At 40.1% G+C, this 13,852-nt stretch overlaps 1 protein-coding gene across 2 annotated transcripts in view; it reads right to left on the bottom strand.

The window, feature by feature from the left end:
* Positions 1–13,852, bottom strand: part of LOC124555606 (liprin-alpha-2-like) — a 381,425-nt gene that overhangs the window by 225,711 nt on the left and 141,862 nt on the right. The window contains exon 2 of one of the 2 annotated variants that reach the window (XM_047129576.1): positions 12,954–13,354. The exons of the other annotated variant lie outside the window; for it this stretch is intronic. Within the exon in view, the coding sequence (XP_046985532.1) occupies positions 13,337–13,354 (18 nt within the window). The 3' untranslated portion in view covers positions 12,954–13,336. Of the gene's footprint in view, positions 1–12,953; positions 13,355–13,852 lie in introns of those variants that run through there. 2 annotated transcript variants of the gene reach the window in all.

The following is a 13,852-nucleotide window of genomic DNA, read 5'->3' as shown; positions in this document are numbered from 1 at the left end:
TCTTTCGGCTACAAAACCCTGTTTTTCAACGTCGTCTCGGTTCAATGAGACGGCGTTGCGCCATCTTAGTGGGACAGCCTGCATGCCTGCATGATACCACTCTAATGGTCGACGTGGGAGCAAACGCCTTGCTGCGCCAATAATCTACCTATCCTTCACGTACTGCTTCCCGCGGAGTGCATCCTTCATTGGGCCAAACAGATAGACGTCGGAAAGTGCGAGATCCGAGCTGTAGGATGGATGAGGAAAAAACAGTCCAATGAAGTTTTGTGAATTTCTCTCGGGCGCGCAGATTTGTGTGAGACCTTTCGTTGTCATGGAGAAGGAGAAGATAGTTTGCATTTTTGAGGCGACGAACATGCTGAAGTCTATTCTTCTGTTTCCTGAGGGTAGCACAAAACACTTCAGAATTGATCATTGCACCATGAGGCAGGACATCAAACTGAATAACCCAGTCTCGTAACGCGCAAGCAATCACGCACAGGTGGTCCTTCGCTGCTCTTTATGGCACTGAGTTGTGCGGCGAGGAACCCAGCGTGCATGCACCTTTGAGCACCCCAACTAGTGGAGCAGTGTGTCGGCACTAACAACATAGACGTTCAGCTAAGCAGTTATTAGTGTGATTGTGATCTGTCGATCACCTCGGATGAGAGTGTCCACATATTCCAACACTGGAGGAGTCACAGTTGTGTGCGGCCGGCCAGCACAAGTGCGATCCGACAGGTTTGTGTGACCTTGTTGCGATGATCACAGACGCCTCGCCCGACGACTCACAGTGCCCTTGTTCAGTGCCAGGTCCCCATAAAAATTCTGAAGTGCCTATGAATACCTGAGACGCTCTGGTTTTCAGCTGAAAGAAACTCAGTGATAGCTCTCTGCTTGACACGCTTCTCCGTTACAGACGCCATTTTGAGGCTACATATACCACCGTCACGTAACGAAACTTCATCAAACTACAGGGTCTGAAGCGACAATATTCCACGACGTCCCACAACAAATTCTGCATTTTTTCAATCGAAATTGGCCGAGAAAAAGAAATGTATTGCATTACTTATTGAACGTTCCTCCTACGTCGAGTGCCGACCAGTAAGAAGCTGTCTTACAAGACGCTAGTCTCCTTCCCTTCCTCTCATTTCAGGCCATTAACCAATAGCAACTGTCTTAATGCTTGGCGCTGCCAAAACTCAGTCCTTCTATCTCTCTATGTCTACGTTCGAGTGTCTGATAATGAGGGTGACCCTCTGTATGCAGAGTCGTGTTTCTGTCTTCCGCTTTCAAGTTAATTAGTTTACCAAAAAGTACCTGTTTGCCACATTTCGTTCAACATTTTGCCTTGTAGGGCCTGAGTTCGGTGGGGGTGTGTCACACTCTTCAGAGGCGTCCTAAACTTCCGTTTCCCATTCCATTCTCAGATGTTATCTTTAGCGGTCTACGTATTTCGACGGATTCTCGCTTTCCACCACTCTTTCTGTAATAGCTCTTCCGGGACGCTGCCAAAAAGATCACATATCCCCTTATCACACACAGCTCATTAAATACAGACTCCTTTGTGTCGGCTCAACGTTTGAGATACTATCTGTATTGTGACTTTAGCATGCGGCGCCCAGGCGTGGCTACCGGTAAGCCTCAAGGCACGAGCAGTCAGTCTGCCTGGTGTTGTCCCTTACAGGTGTCCGAGTGCCTTTGGCGATTTCTCCTGAAGCGGTCTCCCGGCTGGCTTTTATGACCTACGGCCTGTTCGTTCACTAACGGATAAGTGCAAGATGCTTTGATGGAAGCTACTTATTTAGATGAACATGCATTTTAATAATGGAAATTTTAATTTACGTTAGTTAAGTACTGGCAATCACTGGTACTGATACATATTCCACTTATTGGTGCGGATTTATTATTCCGATTTGATTTTTCTTGCTATTCCGTATTGAACATCATTTACCGGACGGTTTGGGAGAAACGGTCGAGTAACGAATGAAACCAACATTTAAGTAGCGGTAACATACAACACACACATTATAACGAGGCAGCTTGAATGTGTGTGCGGAACCAGCCACAGGGGTGTTTTGCGAGTATTATATTCCGACGCATTTTATACTTCCTGCGTTTCTTTCCGCCAACAGCCTCATGTCAATGGATTTCTAAATCTGCTACAGTTCTTCCAAGGATGTCTAAAACTACTAACTGATGCAGTGTTTATACACAAGATTTTGTCTGTGGATGTAGCATTGTTCGCAAACCACGAACTAGTCAACCTTCTCAATATCCCTTACTGGACACTTGAAAATCTACGCAGGCTGAAAAAAGTGGATAAACAACGTCCATGGTCTGTTAATGTGTGGTGCTGGATTTGCACGAATCGCATCACTGTTCTCTGTTTTATTGACGGGACTATCAATAGCAACAAGTCTTTACAATTCCTAACAGACATGATGCCGCTGTTATTCTCTCATACACTTAACTAAGAATGTAACTGGATAAGAAGCAAAGCATGTGGTACAAATACGAAAGATTCCCCGTAAGTTTCGCACAGATAGTTATAGAGTTTCTTGGCAGAATATTTTGGAATCGTTGGGAAACACAAAATAGCCTGCACACTCACCAGACACACCACTTCTAGCTATAACAAGAGGTGACTGTTGGCTTGTCTTATTGGTCGAAAATAGCACTCCATCCGGAAACTAGTAGCAAGAATTAAAAACAAATAAATAAAACTGTGTAGCTGTAGAACGTTTATTTCCAGAACCAATAGCAATTCATTCTCCTTCATATTCTTTACAGATTTAATGAACGTATTCGAAAGTCCTCACCGAACGACGTTTAAGAAGCTATATTAATTATAGATATATCGGTATCAACTTCGCTGTTTCAAACTGAACTATAATAATTTCTGCAACTAGTACTGTAATTCTAAAAGAGACGGAAAAAAATGGAGTATCACTCTTCGAAATTCGCTTAATCCACAAGTTGGTAAACGGATTTTTGAACTTTAAACTCTGAAATATATGCTAATGTAGGAAATAATCTTATAAATCGAGAATGTGTTCCATGCGAAAAAAATTGATATTCATTAACTATTATACATGTTTTTTACATTCTGTCAGAGAGCTGTGGAATTAATGCAATTAATTTATTGGTGAAGGCCACAAACACTCAGAAAATACATGTTGCTAAATTATTTAACAGCAGCAGCCCACAGTATAATATGAAATGCAGGTGTACTGCAAATCAATAACGCTGTCTTCCAAAACTAGAAGACTTCGCAGCAGTAATACTACTGTATATATTCACTAGTGACATAGCCTTAGTTTTTCCGCGCGACCGCTACGGTCGCAGGTTCGAATCCTGCCTCGGGCATCGATGTGTGTGATGTCCTTAGGTTAGTTAGTTGTAAGTAGTTCTAAGTCCTAGGGGACTGATGACCTCAGCTGTTGAGTCCCATAGTGCTCAGAGCCATTTGAACCTTAGTTTTCCTATATTCCGAACGAAGTTTACAGAACACGCGGTCAGAGCCAATACCTTCCCAATGACACAAGATACATATAATATAATTTTTCAAGAAGTGTATAAAACTATCGTCTACGAATGTTTCGATGTCTTACTTAAAGCGAAGAGCCTCACTGGTAAAATATTATCAGGAAGCGTGTGGAGCAGTGTGTGTGTGTGTGTGTGTGTGTGTGTGTGTGTGTGTGTGTGTGTGTGTGTGTGTGTGTCGCACTACGAAAGTAATTCGACAAGGCAATTTCTTGACAGAACTGGAAATGATGGATCCAATTACAGCAGCCTAGAGCTCTATGCTGTACTTATGTACCGTACATCGCTAAATTACCCGAGGAAAAGGGTTTCCTAATAGCTGTAGTTATTAGTGAAGCATGACATTGCCAGGAAGGAGACACCGGTCTTAACGCAATTAATTGAACATTTTTTATGCAAAAATGTATTATGCCTAGAACGCAAATTTCATTACACAATTAAAGCATGATGTCTAGTTCCGGTTGCTTTCTACAACCATCTTCAGCTCCTTCAAACAGTAAAAACCGAGTTTAATGTGCATTGAAGAAGATCATCATTAGCTACAGACATGCAATGACACGCATTCATATTATGGGCCAATAAGACTAGGACAGTATATAACTGTACGTTTCATTGAGAGTGAACCATGTTGTAAACCATAATCTTGCAAGATGCAGTTAACAAAAAAGGAAAATGGCCAGTTGCACCAGTAAAAATTGCATTAAATGTCTTATTTGCAACTGTGCAGGAGAAATTAAAGTGAAAAAAGTATATGCAACGTTAACAAGAATTGTCAGCTGTTCCAAAGAAAGGAGTGATTCATAATGGCGCATAAAATAGTCATGCTTATAAAATATGCACAAACTGAAGATTAAAAGAAAAATGCCACAATCCCAACCAGCCTGGCAAGACACGTTTTGACATACATATTTAGAAAGGATTACTATTTTGTACGACATAATGGCACACTCCTTTCTATAGTACAGCTGATAATTTTTGTTATCGTGCCATATACTTTTATCACTATGATTTCCGCTTTGTTGTTGTTGTTGTTGTTGCCGTTGTCGTCTTCAGTCTGGAGACTGGTTTGATGCAGCTCTCTGTGCTACTTTATCCTGTACAAGCTTCTTCATTTCCAAGTAACTACTGCATCCTACACATCCTTCTGAATCTGCTTGGTGTATTCGTCTCTTGGTCTCCCTCTACGATTTTTACCCTCCACACGGCCCTCCAGTACTAAATTGGTGATCCCTTGATGCCTCAGAACATCTCCTACCAACCGACCCCTTCTAGACAAGTTGTGCCACAAATTCCTCTTCTCCCCAATTCTATTCAGTACTTCCTCATTAGTTACATGATGTACCAATCTAATAAAGTGCCTAGGTGAACACTATTTTGAGAGGAATTTCTCAGGTGTCAAGCATGAAAGGGATGCCGCCGCCTCATCCTGGTGGGACCCAAACTGACACCTATGCGTGGTTTGGCAGCTGACGGCCACGTCATCACTTCGCGGGGACTGCCGATGCATCCCGACTCCTGGGGACGCGTGCAGAGTCGGCGGCGTCGGGCATGCAGTGGCGGGATGTGTTTTTCTATTAGCAATCTTTTGTTTAAACTATATTCGATCGATTTGACCGACCAATAGGGTGCCGCGAATCAAAAAGATCTACCCCATACATGTGAAGAATATCGATTTAATTAATTCGCATAAATTTTTTTACGTCAACGTGGTGTTAGGGGTACAATAGTTACGGGAAGGGTGTGTGGAAGTGGGTGACATGGAGCAGAACAACAGATGATGTGCGTAACAGTAGGTACATTTGCATAATTTTTATGTAAAACGCAGTACAATAGTTTAAGGGGGTTGGGTGACGATGAATGTGCCGGAAATGGCGTTTAAAAGCATGTGAAATTCAAAAAGTGTACCAGAAAATGGTGGGAGGACGTCACTAATTACTTAGTTTGGTATCAAACGCAGTACAATAGGTTAAGTGCCGACAAAGGGTCGAACATTTGGTTAAGACACCCGGAGTACAGTGCCAAACATTAGGTTATGCACATGTTTGCTCCATGTAATTACTTCTTACAAGACTACATGTTTCTAAAGAGCAGAGAATGACGAGCAAGAGAAACCCAACCCCCACAAACTGAATTTTTTATAAATAAACAATACACCCCTGAATTTCCTGTTATGAGATCCTACCTCTCTGCCAATTACCATATACTCTGTAAACTGCCTAGAATCCTCTAAATTGTTGAAATAAACAATATTCCACACACAGCAATCGATTTCCCTCAAAATGGCCGATCAATTGAGTCTTCTTCCCGCCAATTTCCAGGAGAAGAGGATGGGAGGGGAGGGGGGTATACCATAGACGGAGAGGTTAATTAATTTATCAATTTAATTAAGTAGGCAATCAAATTGATAAGTGTGAGAGGAGCTATTCCAATAACTCAGACCTGAAAGTGTACCTGAAGCAGTGAGGGGGGGAGGGGGCTTGGGTGACGGGGAGGGGGTGCCGGGGGGCAATAACATAAATGCCTGTAAATCAAAAGGAAATGGGGGTGACATGGAAAACCATATAACAGAACAATAGGTTAAGTACCTGTCATTGCAAGGAGAACAATAGGTTCGCCCTTGAGTGCATACCTGCCCCTGATGCAGGTAACCCGCACTAACAAAATGCACTCGCTCCTGCTTTGTCCCCCTACTGTCGTTAATTCTAAAACAAACAGTTAATATACCGTACAGATGACACGGAACACACATGGTCATGTACCATATTTCAGTGAAGCATTTACAATGAATATGACAAGATATGAAACTTCGATTATTATGAGCTATTCCCTAGATAAAAAGCTAAAGAATAGCCAGAGGTAACATTGGGTACAGCTGTTTTCTTACCTCTCTCTATTGTTGTAGGATTCGACGAATGTCAGATGGAGGCCGACGGCGAGACACAGCAGGTACTCTTATAAGGGGTCCAGAGAGACAGTGTAGGTCCACAGGAATGTATTTTCTTCTTTAATGAAGTCTTCGACGCAAAACATACGTGCTGGATGACAGTCAGTCTGGTTTGTGGGCATTTTCACACACAAAGTGTTTCAAAAGTTTCTGGAGAACACGACGTAAGTATATAAAGATCGGAATTGCATTTCATGATTATGGGTAGGAATGCAGTGCTCGTTGCTTTCGAATCATCACTGGGCAAGAAACTGTGGTTTCTACTTCCTTTTGCAGTTTAGATCATCATTCTAGATCTAGCATTATCCCCCGAGGCAAGGAAAGACGACAATTATCTCCTCACATGACATGGTATTACCAATTTTAAATTCAGTCCACGACGAAGACTGAACACAGATGCAGTTTACCTGCACTAGCTCATTTTGAGGTAGCTAATTCTTTCATCTAGCTATGAAACAGCGTATCATCGACAACGTAGCTGTGACTACGAATCTCTCTCACTCTTTATAGTTACAAAATCTGAAAACGCCGAGAACTGACCAAAGTGACTGAAATCTTGTTACAGTTACCACCATCTTACGATGAATGTACCTTTTCAACTGTTCTGTTGGCGAAATAAAAACGTTTATAGTATATCTATTTTTTCTCGTTTTTTTTGTATGAATCAGGCAGCAAAGTATTTGTCAGCCACAATCGCAAATATCGATTTCGAAGAAAATTGGCATAACGAAGAAGTAAAATAAAATGAACAGTACAGAAATGCACTCACTCACTTGTAAAGTATACTCTCATGTTTTTTAATGCTATTCCCAATATCTGATGAGCCTGAATGCTGAAAGTTCATATGAACGTAATTTGTAATTTCGTGTTTTCCAGATACCGGTCAACCACTGCTTTCAAGTGCAACAGTTTGTATTTTTTAGTTGTTTGCAGGATCAAAACCTAGTGAGCCATGCTACCTTACAGTCAATGGTTCTATGGAATCATTTTCTTGAAGAAATGAAAATGCATTACTCCAGTTAACTTCTCTAAGCTGCAAAGTCTCGTTCAACGGCAATTTGTACGAGAAATTTAGTGATTCTGAAAGTTTGTTAATTCGAATCGACTGTTGTACTCAACAGGCTTGAAGGCTGAGAAAGTCGTGTGAACACATATAATATATACACAATTTTATCACCCAAGTTGAAACGTCGAGCGACCACTGGTCGTCAATATCTACTCAACAGTCATCAGACAACTCACCAGATAATGAAAACACGGTGTAGACGAGGCCTTACAGACCTCCTGCGCTGCTGCTTTACCTTCTGGTTTTGCATCTAGGGGAGCGCACAGAAGATTTCTTTGTTCACGACTAGACTTCATGTAGCTCCTTTACCCACGAGGCAATTAAAATTTTTTTGTCTCCAAAATAATCTCTCTTCTTAGCCCCTCCCAAAAATATTGCCAAGTTTTGTATTGCTTTAAAAATGGTTAGTTGTCGCACATTAACAATCTAATAGACTGTCCGTACCCTTCTGCAGAAACCCAACTAGCCATAACAATAGCTGAAGGATGGAGCTAATGACTTCCGTCGGCATGGTACTGCACGATTAGACACAAATACTTCGCTTCCAACGTCCATTTGATTCAGCTTTTGACACACTATTAACTCGCTTCATACAATTGATATCGAGGAAAATGTTTTCTCGGTTTTAAAATCCAGGAGAGAAGTCCGCACCAAATGCTGTACACAGTCAAAATTTGTGTAAATATTTACAACAGGATTCATCCATTATAAGTTTACAGATCCACGACTACTTTTTCTCCTTCTTGCTTCCACTTATATCTACATAAAAATGCGGTGTGTTTAATGTGACATTCCGTACACGGCGAAATCTACACTGACGAGGCAGTTACAGGATTTCGCTCTTTTTTTTAGTGTGGGAGTATCCCGAATGGGCATTTCTTATAGACGTCCCAGTCAGCGTACGACGTTTCTTTCAGTCTGAATATAAACAACTCTCATTCTCTTCTTTTTTCAGCAACTCCTTAAAATCGTCACGTTTGACAACTATGTTGGTTTCAGTCTCACTTAGTCTGAATCATTATGCCACAAATCAAATATATCCTTGCTCTTTATAGTAATTAATCAATAAATCTTCCACCACTTTCAGTTCATAGGGTGCTCATTTCATAGGTTTCTTCGTAGGTGACCACTCGTACTTCACTTCATTTGGTTTGAGTTTTATCGTTAACCAAAACGTCATATTAAATCATCATGCCATAATAGAAACAACAAACATTCCTGAAATCTGAAGTCTGGTCCGTCGTGTCATCACGACAGAGATGCGGGCACGTTTCCTTGGAAATGGTTCAACTAATGTCGCTGTCTGCTTTTACCCATTACTATTACTCGCAGCGAAAGCAAGAGATACGAAAGAAAAGTTTTGAACTTCTTGTCGTGGTACCATCAGTTTCACCCAGGAAGTCAATAACAATGGCTAATTATCTGAATGTGCAGTAGATTTTCACACATGTAAATGTTACATTAATGAAATTTTTTGTTCACACCGATTTGCTGCACAACGGCGTCGGTTTTTCTATGTAACGAACCACAACATCATCACACAAATGTTATCAATAATTTTTTCGTCCGTATTAAGCAACTGACAACGTGTTGTTCCATCAGTATCCAAAACATTCAAGAGCGCCTTTACCATTGGCCTAATCACATACACACCTCAAACTGAACAATGCAACCACCAGATGTACTCAACGTTTTCAGTCCAACAACATACTAATCATTGAACAACTATAATTACGACATACGTTGTAACCTCTGTCTACATCAAACTCGCAATGATTATCAGGTTTGTATGTTAACATCTCTACTGATTAGACGCGGCAAAATAGTTTGCGAAGGTTGAGTCAATGTTCTGCACATTCTAGGTAGTACACACAGTAATTGTGTGCAACGAGTTTGAGCTTTAGAATCTGTCCAACAAACTCTTTGAAAATACACGTCGTTGCGCAGTTTGTGATATGCTAGCTTGTATATCCTAGATTTTTATACGACATGAAACTATTATAGTTGGTCATTTACGACCTGGTATATCGTGAAATCAATCTGTAGCTCTATAGTTATCATCAGATGATTTAATTTTTTTGCGTTTGAGGTCCCCTTCAGGTTGCTTCCAGTAGTAGTAGTACGTTGATTTATACGATTTTATAAAATTCTTTCCCGGGATATAAGCTGTTCCAAGCAATACTGTGTTCTGTAAGTATCTCTTTACTGCTTCCTAAAATGTGCGTTTGTTCTGTATTGAAGTAACATGACTAATTATTACTGGGATGATCTCACACTGTTCACCTGCCACATACGACTTATCTCTATGACACAGGTGAGCAGTTTCCTCAGTCATGTTCGCATCTTAAGAAGCTGTCATCCTTCCAGATGCACCACATTCTCTTTGCCTGTTGTACAATGTCAGTCTTTTTACATGCTACGCAGTACCGTTAGTTTGCACCATTCTGACGTCCAAGATTGTTCCAGCTGCTGTGTGTCCGAGAGCTCCAGTACTACAAGGGTTCAACACATTGGCCAGTGGTGGTATGTATTCCGTTTTTGAATGAGAGAATAAGGAAGAGCTTTACTTTCTCCCCTGTCGTCTAACTGTTCCTTGTCCGGTGTTATTTGTATTTTGCCTCTATTGAATTCTCACTTTCAATTAACTGATCAACTACCATTATAAATGGTGTGTATCATGCCAAACCAATCATTTTACAACAACCTCACACCTGCATTGCCACGGACTTTTTGGAAGCACTTTATGTACGAAATATATCGTACCCGACTCTCGTAATTACTGACATTACTCGTGAAGTCAATGATACCTGACTTCGCTATATTGCTCCTTTCATGATTAAGTTATAAAAAATGAATCATATACCTATTGAAATGTTGATTTTAAGTTTTACTACATCCGTTAATTCTTCCGCAATATTTCCTGAAGTGTCTTTTTCCTTCTTTTAATACTATAATCTGAACATCAAACCTCTTTCTAAGTGATGAGTCTCACTAAGCATACACAGACAGCTATTTTTTTCCTTACACACACATAATACTTGTATCAATGATATATGAATTATTTTAAGACTTCAGTACAATACATGTGAGCACTGTTCCCGATTAACTTCAAAATTTTATTTTTCTGGGTGGTAAGTCTACGGCACTTCCTGAACCTACCACCGAAAGTGGCGAAGCAGTACAAATATCTTAGATCAACCCTAGCTTCACTTTCTGTGCCTTAATCTTCGACGCAAGTTTATACTTACATCACAGGTTTAAACGCCAACTAATGGATACGCTAAGAGTAAGACGATCACTGATACGAGAATCTTCTTCGACCTCTGTGTTCAATAATGTACTTACTTTGTCTTCCAAATTTTAATCCATTTTCTCCGTAGCATATATTTATGCCCACCTCATCAGGATAGTCAGCCAATAAGCTACGTGATGCAGCAGTCTGAGGACAGCTATCCATATGGATAGCTATCCATATGGATGGCTATCAAGCTATCCATATGTCGGTTTTTCTGTTATTTCCTTGAACAGATTAAGGCCAAAGTCCAGTTGGTTCCTTTGAAAATGAAATGTTCGATTTTACTCATCACTGCCCAACAGGAGTTTATATCCTTCCTTCGGTTCTTTGAAAAACATTTCATGATAAAAGTGTTAATGTACAACATGATTGCAAGCAGAAATTTGTAGTTTTCTTCGATTAGTTCAATACCTACGCGCCATTATTGTTGTCTTGCTGGTACCACGTTGTCCGCAGATCGAGCTCTAGTAGGCAGCGTCGCAGTCTCTACATCACAGGGTCCTGGGGGTCGATTCCCGGCAGGGTCGGTGATTTTCTTCGATCGGAGAGTAGGTGTTTGTATTATCCCAATCACTTCATCTCACCTTCATCACAAAGATGCCCAAGTCGTCCGAGTGGTGTCAAATGAAAGAATTGCGACAGACGGCCGAACAACCCCACATGGGGTCTACTGCCTGTTTGTTGCAAAACTGAAGATAGGCTTTAATGTAATGCTTTAATGCATTAAACGTTTGGCGAGAAAACTCGGCCAGAGGCTTCGACTGCTATAATTTCTGACAAATTCCCAGATTCACGAAAGAAAAAAGTAAGCCTTCCTAATATTGCAATAGAAATAATGTTCATCAGTTTCTTATGTTCTTCCTCCTTTCTTTAGATGATATGTAATGTTCATGTTTAACAGTTTTAATCATCACACCTTGAGACCACAGGACTGGTTGAACATTTTGGGTCCAGACGTCCAAGGAAAATAATCGTCATCTCTCAAATGTGTCAGAACTTACATTTCAATGCATTCTCTCACTAGCTTCACTACTTCACGTAATTATGTCTGAATTAGCAAACGATCACGATAGCTAAAAATAATCATGAGATCCCCACTTTTGTGCAACTTATTTCATTTCCGTGTAACTTGAAACTGAATTTTGTACAGCGGTCTTCTGTACTACAATAAAAAAGATTTTAGAAAAAGGATGGGAACACAAATCTTGCATTTTTTTTCATTTCTTCATAAGGCTAGGCAACCTTCAAAAATAAAAGAGGACTATGGCTTCGTGTAGTTCATCCGTGGTTAGCAGTACCACCAAATCGAAGGAACTTCTCAAAAATAGCAGACAATGAAAAATTCTTCCTCAATGATGGAATTTCCAATTCTTCAAGAATGATGTCACTTCCGACTGAAATATTCCGTTTTATGCCGTACTTAGTAGGCATTTACCTTCTTATTGCATCAATATGTTTTTTGTTTACGTGACTCTCGGTCTTACTTTCTAAAACGTCATAGAAACATTATATGTTAATGTCTTCCCAGACGACAAGAGACTGTCCACATAAAGCTGTAGACTCCTACGATGAACTGCTTCAAAGTAGAACATAATTTCATGAATTGGTGAATTTAGATATTTACATTGCTGGAAACAGCACATTCTTTTTACAGTTTTATTTTATTCCACATTTGCAGTGATAATCAGTTCACTTCCGGGTCGCTGGTTTATTCACAGAATTGACTAACGAAGTTCATCTATAACATTTCAGAAGATTGTAAGTGTGTTCTCATTAACTAGATGAGACCGTATTTGCATCGAATATCAAGCCCAAGATGATATTTTCACATTCGTTGTTCTTGCTTCAAAAGGAACTTTCTTCTTAACTAACTCCATTTTATCTGAATTGTTTCAGTCTTGGTGGATTTTATATTTACCAATGACATCAATCTTACTGAATAGAAAATTTATTTATGAAGACACAAAGCTTGGCAAATTTTATTATTTACCCAACACCAAATCACTCTGAAAATGACATGATAAATACTACTGATTTAGGTAACAATTCTGAAGTGCTTTCTGATTAATACCATCAGTTTACAGAATTACAATAATCTGTAACGCACTAGCTTTCTTGTGGCTGTTATTTTTAAGAAAAGTATCATAATTAACATTATATAAATTATGCATAGCGAATTTTCTAATCATTATTAGTTCAAATTTACGATCTCATGATTTTATAAACACAACTAATGGTCTAAAACAACCAACTTCTTTTCAGCCAATAGTGCATTAAAAACTGCTAAATTTTATAACTACAGTTTTGTTCTTCTTCGTGTGCATTCTATCGATGGCACATCGACATTTTCTCGTTACTTGTTGCCTATTCAACTAGACAGCCATTACTTGGTTGATGGGAACAGCCTTCTCCTCGTTGTGAACAGCTACTTCGGTGGACAGCGCGCTCTCTCACCTCAATAAACCTACAGCCTTCACAGCAGTTGTCGGTCCAGCACTGACGACTATGACACGAAACTCACCTGAAACAGAAGACGTAAGATGTTCGGTTACGTTATCATGACATTCATCAGGAAAGAAAAGGATGATTTTTACCCTTCTTTCGCTGATTTTAGTGCCTTGTCATCAGCGAAGAATGTACGTAAACACACAACACTAATCTGCACACAGTTTAAATCAGACAACGGTAGTATTTTTCGACATCTCAAAATTGGAATGCTCAAACACACATTCTTAAATTCCCAGCAATTAGCTTACTTCATACGCTTACAGGCAAAATAAAAATGAAAAATAAATGTGGAAAGCTCCCCCCCCCCCCCCCCCCCCTCTCTCTCTCTCTCTCTCTCTCTCTCTCTCTCTCTCTCTCTCTATCATGGAGAAGACATGTGATCTCTTAAGTGCATTGTCTATGTCTATAGACGGGCCAAGAAGAAACACCTGATAATAACTCTGCACTGACAAAGAAGAATACTATATTCAGTCCGTGGACAGCCGGCTCCTATACAATGCACTAGGTATGA

The sequence above is a fragment of the Schistocerca americana genome, chromosome X (assembly GCF_021461395.2).
Source record: "Schistocerca americana isolate TAMUIC-IGC-003095 chromosome X, iqSchAmer2.1, whole genome shotgun sequence".
Lineage (NCBI taxonomy): Eukaryota > Metazoa > Arthropoda > Insecta > Orthoptera > Acrididae > Schistocerca > Schistocerca americana.
This window is presented reverse-complemented; position numbering and strand designations above follow the sequence as displayed.